The 14,653-nt window shown below is 41.2% G+C and overlaps 1 protein-coding gene across 1 annotated transcript in view; it reads left to right on the forward strand.

The window, feature by feature from the left end:
* Positions 1-8,497, forward strand: part of SLC26A2 (solute carrier family 26 (anion exchanger), member 2) — a 10,914-nt gene extending 2,417 nt beyond the window's left edge. Inside the window, exons 2-3 of the mRNA XM_004686880.2 lie at positions 261-990; positions 2,308-8,497. Coding sequence (XP_004686937.1) covers positions 286-990; positions 2,308-3,828 — 2,226 coding nt within the window. The 5' untranslated portion in view covers positions 261-285 and the 3' untranslated portion in view covers positions 3,829-8,497. The remainder of the gene's footprint in view (positions 1-260; positions 991-2,307) is intronic.
* The last annotated feature ends 6,156 nt before the right edge of the window (positions 8,498-14,653 follow it).

Raw genomic sequence — 14,653 nt, forward strand, 5'->3', positions numbered from 1 at the left:
CACCCGCTGCTCCCCTCAGCTGTGTACTTCATCAGTCGGCCTGTTCTGCTCCCCACTCTGTCTCTGGTGAATCCTCTCACCTCCCCTGCACCTCTGGCCTGTACCCCAGTTCTGTATGCACAAATAAATAAATCTTTAAAAAAAAAAGAAATTATCTATCTTCTTAGAAATTAACACTCATGAATGATAAATAGAACTGTTCAAATGTGTGAGCACTGGGAATTACTTAATTACTAATCCTGGTATTTTGCCTGGGGTAGGAAGCTAAAGCAGCCATCTCCAGAAATGTCCTCCGAAAGTGAAGAGCTACATGGGCATTCTCAGAAGGACTCAATTGATGGAAATGACCACCACAGTCCTTCACCTAGGATCCAGCTGGAGCTGGAGAATGGATCGAGGACTGAGTTCATGCAGTTGGAGGCCAGTGGTCAATGCAGACCTTTTCCTCGAGTCTACTTAGAGCCTCACGAGAAGTCAAATACAAACTTCAAGCAGGTCATCACGACAAAGCTGCGGAAGAGCTGTCAGTGCAGCCCAAGAAAAGTCAAAACTACAATTTTTGGTTTCCTTCCTGTGCTGCAGTGGCTTCCAAAATATGATATAAAGAATAACATCTTAGGAGATATGATGTCAGGCCTGATTGTGGGCATCTTATTGGTGCCCCAGTCCATTGCTTATTCCCTCCTGGCTGGCCAGCAGCCTATCTATGGTCTGTACACATCTTTTTTCGCCAGCATCATTTATTTCCTGCTGGGTACTTCCCGTCACATGTCTGTGGGCATTTTTGGAGTACTGTGCCTTATGATTGGCGAGGTGGTTGACCGAGAACTACACAAAGCTGGCTACGACACTGCCCATGTTTCTTCTTCTGTAGCAGTGGCTTCAAATGCGAGCGCTTTATTAAACCAGACATCAGTCTGGGAATGTGACAGAAGTTGCTATGCAATTAGAGTTGGCTCTACTGTCACCTTTATGGCTGGAGTTTATCAGGTAAGAAAGAAATCATGACACATGCATAGACTCTCAGATGGTAAGAGTGTAGAGATGATGATAATCAAAGCTGCCATTTATTGAATGCGCAGGATATGGAAGGATGGAGCCCCAATTCAAACCCTGGTTTAACTCCATAGGTAAAACTGCCTATGTGTTCTCAGTGTCTTTTTGCTAGTGAGTTTCAGTGAACCAGGCTTTTATTATTTGGTTGTAAGGATTTAGTCCAGAATGGAACCTCAGACCACTTACTATATCGCCTTCATTTTCTGAGTCAAGAAACATCCATTTATTTGAGTTTGTGCAGTTGGTTATTGGCAGAGTCCACACTAATACTCAGGTAGGAAGGAAACAGAAGGGGGCCCAAGGTGGAAGCAGGTGGGGTGCTTCAAGGTGTAGCCACTCTACACCTTTAGAACTGCTGCTCACTGCTGAGGTGACTCTCCCTAAAGATAGTAATTCCTTTGCCTGCTGGGAAGAGAAAAGCTACTATTTCATATTATCAGCCAGTAGAGAGAACTAGAAATGTAATTCTTAGAAATGAAATTCTTGGGTCTCTTCTAGAACCCACTAGAACCCACACGATCACCATGTGCCCTGCCTTATGGCCTCCAGTGAATGTGCCGGCACTAAGCCTCTGTCACAGGCATTTGGAATGGAGTGGGGTGGCGGGATGCTTTATCTGGTGCCTGGATGAGGAGGAGAGAAAGCAGGGGGTGCATACAACCTGTGCTCCTCAGAGCCCACCTGGCTTTGTTGTGCATGGTTCACCAAGAATGAGGAAGGGCACAACAGAGTTCTGAGGAACTGTTGGGAAGAAAAAAATAAAGACATACGAAGCTGTGCCCTTGAGGATGCGGAGTTGCCACGGAGCAGTGTGGCACAAGCACATACACACCCACTAAGCGAGGTTGACCAGGGCTCCGTAAGATTATCTCTTGATGTGAATCTAATTTTTTGGTCAGTTCAAACTTCCTTTTACAGCAAGGCTTTATCATTTAAAGAAAGTACATGGATTTTTAATTAGAGAAACTTTTCCAACTTGAGTTTTCATGGTTTTCTGCCATCGTTGAGAATTTTTCTTCTTCGTAAAAGAGCTCTGAAACCTACTGAAGTTAAGAAACATTGTACAGGAAGCCTGGAATACTAGAGGCTGTTCTCAGCTGAGCCAGTGACAGTGTAATCTAAATACGATTGCCTTTTGCGAGCTCTGACCATTTGCGACGCCCCACCTCCATGCAGAGAAGTGCCAGGGCAATGCAGGCTGCACACGCTGTTTTCCATTTATATTTAACACTTGTCCATCCTTCCCCCCAGGTAGTGATGGGCTTCTTTCAAGTGGGCTTCGTTTCTGTCTACCTCTCGGATGCCTTGTTGAGTGGATTCGTCACTGGTGCCTCCTTCACTATTCTTACATCTCAGGCCAAGTATCTCCTTGGGCTCAGCCTTCCTCGGAGTAGTGGTGTGGGCTCACTCATCACGACGTGGATACATATCTTCAAAAACATCCATAAGACCAATCTCTGTGATCTCGTCACTAGCATTTTGTGCCTTTTGGTTCTCTTGCCAACCAAAGAACTCAACGAGCGCTTCAAGTCAAAGCTGAAGGCACCAATTCCTACAGAACTCATTGTCGTCGTGGCAGCCACGTTAGCCTCGCATTTTGGGAAACTGAATGAGAAATACAACACGAGCATCGCTGGACACATCCCCACAGGGTTTATGCCTCCTGAGGCACCGGACTGGGGCTTGATTCCCAGCGTAGCAGTAGATGCAATAGCTATTTCTATCATTGGTTTTGCTATCACCGTGTCACTTTCTGAGATGTTTGCCAAAAAACATGGCTACACAGTCAAAGCTAATCAGGAAATGTATGCCATCGGCTTTTGCAATATCATCCCTTCCTTCTTCCACTGCTTTACTACTAGCGCAGCTCTTGCAAAGACTTTGGTTAAAGAATCGACGGGCTGCCATACTCAGCTCTCCGGTGTGGTGACAGCTCTGGTTCTCTTGTTGGTACTCCTGGTAATCGCTCCTCTGTTTTATTCCCTTCAGAAAAGTGTCCTTGGCGTGATCACGATTGTAAATCTCCAGGGAGCCCTGCGTAAGTTTAAGGACCTGCCCAAGATGTGGAGAGTCAGCAGAATGGACACGGTTATCTGGTTTGTGACTATGCTGTCCTCTGCATTGATAAGCACTGAAATAGGCCTACTTATTGGGGTTTGTTTTTCTATGTTTTGTGTCATCCTCCGCAGTCAGAAGCCTAAGATTTCATTGCTTGGCTTGGTCGAAGACTCTAACATCTTTGAATCCATGTCTGTTTACAAGAATCTTCAGACTAAGCCGGGCATTAAGATCTTCCGCTTTATAGCCCCTCTCTACTACATAAATAAAGAATGTTTTAAATCTGCTCTGTACAAAAAAACCCTCAACCCAGTCTTAGTGATGGCTGCTCGGAAGAAGGAAGCAAAGCGAACGATGAAAAAGGAAGGGCTGGCTCTCAGTGGGATCCAGGACGAAGTGTCAGTGCAGCTTTCCCACAACCCCTTGGAGCTCCACACCATAGTGATTGACTGCAGCGCAATCCAGTTTTTAGATACAGCAGGGATCCATGCACTGAAAGAAGTCCGCAGAGACTATGAAGCCATTGGCATCCAGGTTCTGCTGGCTCAGTGCAATCCCTCTGTGAGGGAGTCCCTGGCCTGTGGAGAGTATTGCAAGAAGGAAGAAGAAAACCTTCTGTTTTATAGTATATATGAAGCAGTGGCTTTTGCAGAGGACTCTCAAAATCAGAAAGAGATCTGTACTCCCAATGGTCTGAGTCTTTCCAGTGATTGAGAGGGAAAGCAGACTGAAGGAGGAACAATTTCCACCAAAAGGCATTTCCAGTGAAAACGTGCACTTGAAAATTTAACCTATTGACTGGAGAAAGATGGCTTTTATAGACATCCAATGCAGTAGAAATTATAGTATGGTAGAATCAAAGAAAGACAATGTGTGGTGTCCGGCTTTCTCACAGATATGAGGTACTCTTGGAATCAAATAGCTATTGAACTGAAACGTAAAGTAGCCCCCAACTTAATGGCCATCCTGTTTCAGAAGCTAGGCTTTCGGTCTCTTCCTTCTTCAGGAGGCCAAGAGGTGAAGCTTGACACTCATGTCAGGTGTGGGAGCAATAAAGGACACAGTCGAGAAGGTGCCCACTCCTGTGGCCGCAGGTGAGGAGGCTCTGGGAGCACAAGGTGACCAACAGGCTAGGAGGTTTCACTTGTGCATCTCAGTTTCCAGTTTCTGCTTCCTATGCAGCAAAGTTACTGGGACAGTTGGGCCGGCTTGTGAAATCTGACAGTGTACAGCATAATACACTTGGTGTTTTTAGTCAGCCTTTTTGTTTAGAGTGAATAGGTAAGGGAAGAGTTCTTCAGTCAGCCAACACCATCGGACTCCTCCCTATCTTTTCTCTGTCCCTGTTTCTGAGTGCTTCGCCTCAGTTAAGCCTCATGTGAGCTTCCATTTAGTTGTTTCCCATGAAATCTTCTTTGTTTTTGTTTTTTTCCCCGTGAAATCTAAATGGCTAAATCTGATTGCCAGTGCCAGCTTGCTTAATAAAAGGCAGAAGACTGACTCAGCAGTCCTACATGGCACTTGAATGAGTTTGAGGCAACCTGCTAAGGATATATCGCAAAAAAGGGTGACGGGGAGAATGTGTTTACAGCTCTGAATTATTTTTTTCCTCCTCAAACGACATTTTAGCAAGAGTAGGCTGGGGACTGACAATTTCTCAGAAAGAGAACTTACTCCCTAAGCAGAATATAACCAACAGAAGAGAATGCACAGAAGATCGAGTGCTTCCAAAAGCACATCAATAATTCAGTGTAGATATTTTAGTGAAAATAAAGCTAATGCTCACTGCCACACGGCAGTAATTATTGATGACAGCAACTTTTAACTCTTTTTGGATCATGCAAAAACAATTATTCAGGAGGACTTAGCAGCATCACCTTTAGAGAACACAGGCTCTGTGGGTGTGTTATTTATGCTAGTTGGTCACAGGCTGCAGCTACAGGAATAGTTTCTTTTGAGAAGCAAGACCGTCTAGCAGCAAATGCTTTTAGTTCTGTATCTGGACTTCATTAGTTGAGAAAAAAAACAGATTTTCCAGGACTAAAACGAGGATACTAATTTATGTGAGATTGAAACATTTGGTCATGATATTTTAAATAAAACTATTACAAAAGTTGCACAATTATTTTTGAACCTGATGCTATATTCTAAACAAGTTAAATATTTATGAGAAGCAAACCCTCATGTGAGGCTTCTATTAGAGTGGGATTCTTTTAAATATATTTAGCTTTCTTGTTGACTCCATATTAGAAAAGCAGATACTGCCCTCTTATTGGCTGAGCTCTGTTTACATGGAAAACACCTCTGCATTATTTTTTTCACCTTTGCATTATTAAAAATATATTTCTCAGTAGAAAAGTTGGATTTCTGTTGTTATGGTGATGTATCAATATCATGATTAAAATGTAATAGAATCCTGAATTTTTAATGTCCTTTTAAAACTTGAATAGAATTTCAGAAATGTTAGCTGCTGTGCTGTGCTTGTAGTTTGTGGTTTGTTAGCCAGCGTGTGTCCTTTCTGTCTGGTCCTAGCAACCATAATGGTGAAGTTTGGTATCTTGTTCTGTCATGTTTTTAATTCCTCTTCAAGCAAGTTTTGAATTGAGACCATTATAGATGTTTAATGCCATCTGAAAGAAAAAAAAAAAAAGGTGTTTAGGACTTAGGACTACCCAATAATTAACTAACAGTGACATAGCAAACACTAAATTTCCAGTCCAAAGAATGTGGGAAATCCCTCAGAAAAATAGAATGAGCAGACCTGATCTTTCTCTGACATTTCTGTCCACTTGTGGATATAACCTATTCTGCAGCTTTATGCAATTAGCAAGTTCTCGGACTGTGTTCTGGTTTGTTTCTCTCCCTCTTAAACAAAAGTCTACTTTCAGTAGCCATTTGTTAAAGACATTTAAGATTTCGCGAGATTTTACATCTCTGCTTGGGTTAAGGTCTGCCTAGACTTCCACACTGTTAAACATTTTTGATTGCTAGGATTTGCAAGAGCCAAACCTGAAACTAAAGCCTAATTCACCAGCAAACATCTTTTCATTTGCTTGTTTGTTCACGGGCGTGGGCATTATTTCTTTAGGTGATAATTTACACTTCATTGTTGTAAAAATACTGTGTGCTTTCTCTAAACTTCAGGAAGCATTTTATCATTGCTTATTGACCAATGTGCTACATTCCAGATACCTTAAAATGGCCATTTAATTGAAATGTACTGTGTGTATCCTTTATGGCTAGATTTCTTAGAGCCTTTCTTTTTAAAAAGAATATTGTCCTAACAAGAGGGATTTGTGAACACCATCTCAGACCATACAGAAAGGAGAAATGAGAGGGAACCAATTGCACAGCCTGTGTCTTCTGTCTAGACTGAGCCGAGCTCATCTGTGCTTCTGATCGTGGTAAAACAGACAGATGTCTAATTGCTTTTTTATTATTATTATTATTTTTTTCAAGTAGGATCAAAGGAAAACAATATTTGGATTACCTGATGTAGTTTTAGTTTTAAACTTTCCCCCCTTACAAAGTTTGCTTTCTTTTTTCTGAGTTAACTTTAAACACTAGTAGACACTGAAGCCAAAATGTGTTGTTGGTAAATTTACTGTGATAATGGTGACCTTTGAAAATGAGTTAGACTTTTCTAATGATGATCACTACACCTGAACAGAATAGTCAGTTCTCCGCAGGGATGTTCTCTTGAGTAATTTATTGCCAAGAACACTGTAAGGGCACTAGCCCTAAGCTTAAGAAAAAGTGAGAAAAGGGTTAAAGTCAGTTGCCTGGGAGCTTAAATTGAGTCTCTCAGTTATAATGACAAATCTGAGTTCTGTGAACCTCATTAATATTCTCATGAATTGCTGTAAATGACACGGGTTCTTTTTGCACCAATGTAGAGGATCCGAGCAGGAGTCTGGGGCCTTGGCCAAGTGCCGGGTTGGACACTACATCCAGGAGGTGGGTTGTGTGGTATCTCTCCTAGCGGGGGTACTAGCACTGAGTGGACTGTGGAGGGCTGCACTGAGTGGACTGAGGGCTGAGCAGGACACCACCATGGCAGACGAAGGGTGGGTGTCCCTGGTCTATTCAGAGAATGACTCCACAGTGATGTGGTTAAAAACATGTTAGGACTTAGACTTTAATTGTCCTGTTCTTTAATGTTTTTCTCTTTTTTCCCCTCTTAATATTTTCTATCTGCCCTAGTGATGCTTTATAAAAACTAGGCTTAGAAAACTGCAAAGTTGGATCTGGGAAGCTTTTAAGTGCTGAACTAATTTGGCTTTTTTTTTTTTTTGTATGAAGATTTTAAATAACTATAAATTGAATAATTAGTTTGAGTGCTAATAACAAGTATGAAAATTGTAATGGAACAAGCCAAAATAATACACCAGCTGGTCTGTTATCATAGCCTACTCTTAAAATACCATTGAAATATTATAAGTTAGAGGTGAACATTTTAGGTTTTTTAATAACTTTAGGAATGGAGAATTTGGATGTTGGGAGTGGGGAAAATCTATTTTTATAAGATATTTTTTATACTGAGGAGTATTTTTAAAATGTTTTGCAATTGAAATTTTAAAATAACCATTTTAAATATAATTAGCAAATATAAGAGCACTATATTAATAGTTTGCTTTTGATGTGTAATTTTTATCTTACGGTATAAAAGAGGAAGGTGAATTATTGAACTATGAAAACTGGAATAATGAAGGAGACATGTCTTCAAAAAGTTAGCATGGTTTTAAGTCTACACTGGGATCTTGTATACCATTTCTCAGACTTGGCTCTGGAAATGCTGATCATTACAATACTACTACAAGATCCAAGTTACAGTTTCTAATGGGAGATTTTTCAGTTGGTATACTGACAAGAAGCCTAAGCCAGAGAGGATTTTCAACTGCAGATTTATTTTAGGGAAGTTTCTTCCCCCACAAATCCCTCATCCCTAAAATAATAAGATGCTGGGAATCAAACAGCTTTTGCCTTTTCAATTCAAGCAGTTGAGTAATTACTGTTTTGAGTTTGGATGCTACCATAATTCTCAAAAATTATTGTGAACAAAACAGTATATGCTACCTTTTATGGTCTCCTTTGTAATAAGTATGCCTCCCTCCCCAATTATTCAAGGCAAATGACTCTTAGGAACATATTTTGTACTACATGTATCTTTTATAACTAAAGAAAGTGCCTTGGTGCAATTCCACATAAATCATGCTTAATCTTCTATAGGATGAAGATGAGTTGTTAATGAATTACAACCCATGCAGGGAGGGTGAGCTGGTCCTTTTCTTCTGGTTTCATGAACTATGTTTGTGATGTTTATTATAAAGGATCTACCTAAGTATTGCAATCTAGCGATGTCATTTCATTTGTTAATAAACTGTTCTGCTAATCAAATATTATTTTGTGTCTAAGTTATTTAAGTGTAAGGGGTTTCTATGAAACATAGGTCACCAGTAATTTTATTTTATTTTTTACATATTTATGTATTAGTTAAGGTATCAGTGAATTTTAAAGTATACCATCTTTTTGGTGATGGCACACGGGTGAGTTGCTGTGAGGAAGCCCATGGGGATTACAACTGAGATGGAAAAATGCACAAAATGATGTAAAAATAAACTATAAAAAATATATATACCATCTTTTTACATTTCGGGAGGTATTCTGTAATTAACTTTCCCTAACTATAACAAAAATATATTGTCCTTGGAGAAAGCCATAGACATAAAGAAATCTAGCTCTTTCTTTTTTGCATTGTGGCTGAGTGAGTTACTTAACCCTTACGTGACTCCATTTCTCCCCCAGTAAAGAGGGGAGAAGGATCCATTTGTCTGAGGATCCTTCCGGCTGTCACTTCACAGGACTCCTATTCATACAGCTTGGGAGTCATGTTTTACTACTATCCTAACTCAGAACTTCAACAACCTGTGAGGGTACATTTTCTCCAGCAGTTAATTGAAGATAACACCTTAGAACCACCAAATGAGAGAAATAGTGGAATTTCTAACTGGAGCACAATACTGCAGCCCACACCACCATACCTGCCCTGACTGCTAGTTGCTTCTGGAATATCTTCTCACTTCCGCCTTGCTCAGCTTTGTGGGCACTGGGTTAAGGCTGGTTTTCAGTCCTTTTGCAGCCCTGTAACCCTGGGCATTCTTTCCCTGAGCTTCCACCCACCCTACAGAATGTAGTGGGACCGAACAATCACCTCAGTCCTCCCTACCTTTGGCCTTAGGTCCTGTCCACCCTCGCTGCCTGCACACAGCGCCTGGATGCAGAACCTGTGTGGTGCTCCACATTCTCTGGCATCGCAGCCTCTGGGTGGGCTACTTTCCCATCAGTCCTTCAGTGCTATGTCCTGGCCTCATCTCTCCAGAGTACACTATACTCAAGGTTTGACTTTTCAGAAACAGTTAAGACTGATGAAAATGGCTTTTTTGGAGAAAAAGCCACATGTGCACGATATACTCACAGTTATAAAAAAAAAAAAGTTGGTTCATGGACCACCATATCATGAACACCTTGCAGTATAAGCTCTGTCCACATGAACAATCCATATCTTGGCTTCTAATGCCTTATCATCTGTGTGCTAATGGCAACCAGACATCAGGTTGGCCTTTCTAGAACACCAACCAGCATATACGTATAAATCTCTAGAGCTATTCATTGTTGATAGCTCTGCCTAGGATCCCAGAGAAAGTCCTCCAAAGTCTCCCTGTCAGTCTATCTTGATCATGGGATGGCCCCACAAATCAATTAAAAATTGGTTTTTAAAAATAGCCATTATTGGGCCTCCCTGGTGGTGCAAGGGGTTAAGTCTCAGCACTATGACGCTACCTGCAGCCACTGCAGCACTAGTTCAATTCCCAGCCAGGGAGCTGACCTGGCACAGACCTCTCCTGTCCCACCCGTTGTTCTCCTCAGCAGTGTATTTCAGTAGATCTGCCTGTTCTGTTCCCCTCTCTAATGAATTTTCTCACACCATCCCCCCAGCACACACTGGCATGTACCCCAGTTCTTATATGCATAAATAAACTTTTTTTAAAATGGCATTGTTTCTTGAACTAGCCACACACCTTAAGTTTCTTGACTCTTTCCTTGCTGTCATCCCTCCTCATATCTGCCAGGCGGAATTGCAAGTGGTTGCCTTTAGGGTTTCCTCAGATGGCCACCTTCACTCCCTTATGTGGGCCACCTCTGCCCTGTGAGGTCAGAACATGCCACCACATCCTATTTCAATGAAGTTTGGCTTCAGGCTGCACAGCAGCTGTTTCATAGGTTAGCAACTTTGGGGGTACATTATCTAAGCTTATTTGTCCTTTTGTATTATGATTTGTTGGAAAGAGTAAATGATAATAAATGAAACAGTGTCGCCATATAACAGGAAACCAATAACCCCTTATCTTCCTCTTTAAGACTTAGGAAAACGCAAAGGAAATCCTAAGTTATCAGCTACTGATCATGCTGGCTGGTAATAGAATACTGAACCCCAAGATCTACTAGTGCAAGAAAGGGCTGCTAAAGCACCTCTGGGTGCTCTTGAGAAAGTGCCAAATAGGGATGGATAGTAACAGCAGGTAGCCTGTACAGAACACGTGGTCTGAGCCGGGAGCAACTTGTCAACGTCTTGATAGCACAGTCAAGGTGGATGCTTTGTCCTGGTGTGTTGGCTCATGGAGTAGACCTGTCAACTAGGGCAGAATTAAGTCCTCTGGTGAGGATGGAGGGACCAGAGGCAGGGAAAAGCCAGACGACCTGATGGAGACAGCAGACCAAGAAGGGGTATCACCTTCTTTGTTTGAAAAGCAAAGCGTCCAAAAAAAATGCCCACCATTGAAGAGACTTAGAGGCTCAGCCAGTGGAAACCAGAAAGCAAAAAGCTTTCTTTGGCCTTCCCTGGTAAAGCACAGCACTAATAAGCTTAAGCCACCTCCGCATGAGTTCAATTCCCGCCTGCCCAGAGGAGATCCACATGGCGAGGCAGACCTCTCCTGACCCGCCTGCTGCTCCCCTCAGCAGTGTACTTTATTGTTCTGCCTGTTCTGCTCCCCACTCTGTCTCTGGTGAATCCTCTCACCTCTACATCTCTGGCCTGTACCCAGTTCTATGTGAACAAATAAATAAATCTTAAAAAAAAAAAAAAGCTTCCTCTTTGGAGTGTGACTTCCACCTACTAGGATCTTATTTGTATGACATACTAAGAAAGTCAGGGGCCATAGATTTTTTTTTTTATAGAAAGCAACTATAAGCACGTTTCCTGAACACCTACTGTGTTTGAGGCACTTACACAAAATCTTACTAAAGTCTTATTAAATCTTACTAAAGTCTTATTAAGTAGGAAGATTCTGCAATGACTTTGGGGGAAAGGAAACAGGTTTAGCACTGTAACTTAGAAATCTTCATAATCAAAGAACAGAGATTATAGCCTGGATTGAAAATACTTGAGACAATGATACACATACGGAAAAAACTGTGAATCCTTTTAAGTAGAGGACCTCTACTCCAACTCCAAGTCATTTTCTACTAGAATCAGTGCTTCATAGTTTTATAAAAATAAGGTGTTTTTGACACATCACATGTCTCATTTTACACACAAATGTTTATTGAAGTATCTATCACATACCCAGCACAGTGCTTGGCACTATTAAGACTACAAAGGCTGACTGGTTCCTGCTTCATGGAGCTTACAGTCCAGCTAAAGAATCACAAAAAAATTTCTTTTTTTTACTTTAATAATTTAAAAGTTTATTTTTACATCACTTTGTGCCTTTTTCCATCTCAGTTGTAATCCCCTTGGGCTTCCCATCACCAAATCACCCTGTGCCATCACCATAGTCCAGTGCATTTCCCTCCCCCCACTGTTTTTGATCCCATTCCCCACTCCACCCTGTAAAATGTCTCTGCTATATCGTTGTTCATTATTATTATTATTTTCTTCCCTGGTCCTTTATACTCCTGCTATGAGTGAAACATCTGGTATTTTTCCTTTTCTTTCTGGCTTATTTCACTAAGCTCTATCCATGTTGCTGCAAACGGCATGTGTTTATTTATTTTTGGTCGCTGAGTAATATTCCACTGTGTATATATACCACTTCCTTTTAATCTAGTCATCCACTTTTGGGCATTTGGGTTGATTCCATGCCTTTCCAACTGTAGATAATGCAACAATAAACATGGGGGTGCAGGTGTCTTTTTGAATCAGTGTTTTCCACAAAGCATTCTTGAAACCTTTAAGTGCTTTACTGAGTGGTAGACACAAGGAAGTGCTAAGTTGAGGGAAAAGGATGAAACAGGTGCTGGAGTCTTTAGGGGATCCAATTCGTTCTTGATGAATATGTAGGGCTTAGAGAACAAGGCATCCAGCAAAGGCACTCTAGCAGACATAGGTATGGAGGCAAGGAAGACATGGCTTATGGGGGGGGGGGTGGCATTAGGGGACCGCTGCAAAGCACAAGCTTAATTGTACCCAGCAACTGAGCTGGAAACACAGGCTGTGGCCAACACTAGAGGGCGCTGCAACTCAGCTGAAAAATTCAGCATTGCACTCTAGGCATTTGAGAGCTACCACAGAGCATGGGGCGAGATAATGGCATAACACCCACTGATCTAATTATGTGCAAAATGGACTTCAGGACAAAGATAAGGTAAGCAATGAGAAATTGTGTCTGTAACCCTGACACAAGATGATGAAAGCAGTTAAGGGGCTGACAATGAGCTATAACCTCATTGTAGCCAGAAGACATCTTTTTCTTTAGTGTTAATTTAAAATGTGAGCCCTCCCTGGTGGTGCAACAGATTAAAGCACAGCACTACAAAGTTAGCTGCAGCTGCTTCAGCACAAGTTGCATCCCAGGGAGGTGACCCACATGGCACAGCAGACCTTTTCTGTCTCACCCACTGCTCCTCTCAGCAGTGTTCTTTGTTGATCTGACTGTTCTGCTCCCCACTGTTTCTGGTGAATCCTCTCATTTCCCCTGCAGCCCACATCTGTATGCATAAATAAGTAAATCTTAAAAAAAAAAAAAAGTGTATAGTACTTCTAAGTAAAATGATACTAGTTTGTTAAAATATCCAAAATAAAAATTGTTAGAAGTCTTTTTAAACTTCTGCTTTTGGGGGGTGACTTTTGTTTAACATGAAAGCATATCATTCTATGATTAATCTATTTTATACATATTTTAATTACAGAAAAAAACCAACTAGATTGCTATAAATTTCTGAAATAGGAACAAAAATAATCTGGAGAAAAAAACCTATACTACAAGACTAAAGTGGTGTACTTTTAAAACTGAAGTGGACATTTATCTCACTTAGGAACGGTTCCAGGGTTATAAAGGGTATAAAGAATTCCTTTTCTATAGCAGAAAAATGTTACTATAAATCTGGTGATATAGTTTTAAATTAAAACTTAAAATTCTGTTCTAGCAAACTTCTCTGAAGAACAAAGGTAAAGGAATAAAGGTGACTTCTGGTCATTTTACTGAGACTAACTGTAGCATGCCCTCATTTCAGTTACATGGCTCAGCCTGGGATATCTGCAGGTGTGAGAGAAGCAGTGTGAATAGCCCAAACACTCTTGTACGTCCTCTCAGGCAAACTTGCCTTTCATCCTGTCAGGAAATCAGAGGCACCTTGGGTTGTTAGTGCTTCCTCTGACCCTTATTAACAGAATTCTGCTATTATCCCTGATTGTATCATGTCTCTTCTTTATTTCCCTACTACCCCAGGTCTCTGTTAACAAGAAGCCTGAAATACAACAAGATGTTTTAATAGAAGAGATGGCTGTTTGGGCAGACTGATGTAACTAGTCGGCCAACTGGCAGGGCACTGAAGAGAATAACTAAGTAGGCCCCAGGGTTGCCAGATTAGCAAAAGTTGTTAACAGTACTGAAGGGAGACCAGCTGATGTGTTTATTTAATTATTTTTGGCTAGTATGGGAAGTGCTCAGATGGCGGGCTGAAGAAAGTGCTAGAATTCAGCTAGACGAATGGTTTTCAAAGTATGAACTCTGGACCACATCAGTATCACTTATGAACTTGTCAGAAATGTAAATTCTTGGGCTCCACATGAGACCCACTGAGAGACTTTGGAGGTAGAGCCTTGGAATGTGGGTTTCAGAACCCTTCTAAGTGAGTTAAATTTTGGAAACCACTGAGCTAGATTTACCAAGAAATTGGCCCTAGGTCAAAGTGTACTTCAATTTCCTCAGCTAATCCAGTAGTTCAAAACTTTTCTGTGCAGTGCAAACACCTGGGGGCTTAAACAACTACTAAGGTCTGTGGCCCATTACTAGAGGTTGTAACTTAATTGGTCTGAGATAAGGTCTGAGCTTTGGACATTTTAAATTTCTCCTCAAGTGATTAGAACACACACGAGGTTAGAAACCCTTGGATTAATCAAGAGACATACATAAATCCTATATCCAAATTCCACTCAAGGAAGTTCCCTGATTATTTCAAAGATCTAGCATGTTGTCATAATAATATTGCTTAAAATTTATGTCCCACACACTAGCTTAAAAAATATACTTTTAAA

Source organism: Condylura cristata, unplaced genomic scaffold (assembly GCF_000260355.1).
Source record: "Condylura cristata isolate star-nosed mole 26May11 unplaced genomic scaffold, ConCri1.0 scaffold00021, whole genome shotgun sequence".
Classification (NCBI taxonomy): domain Eukaryota; kingdom Metazoa; phylum Chordata; class Mammalia; order Eulipotyphla; family Talpidae; genus Condylura; species Condylura cristata.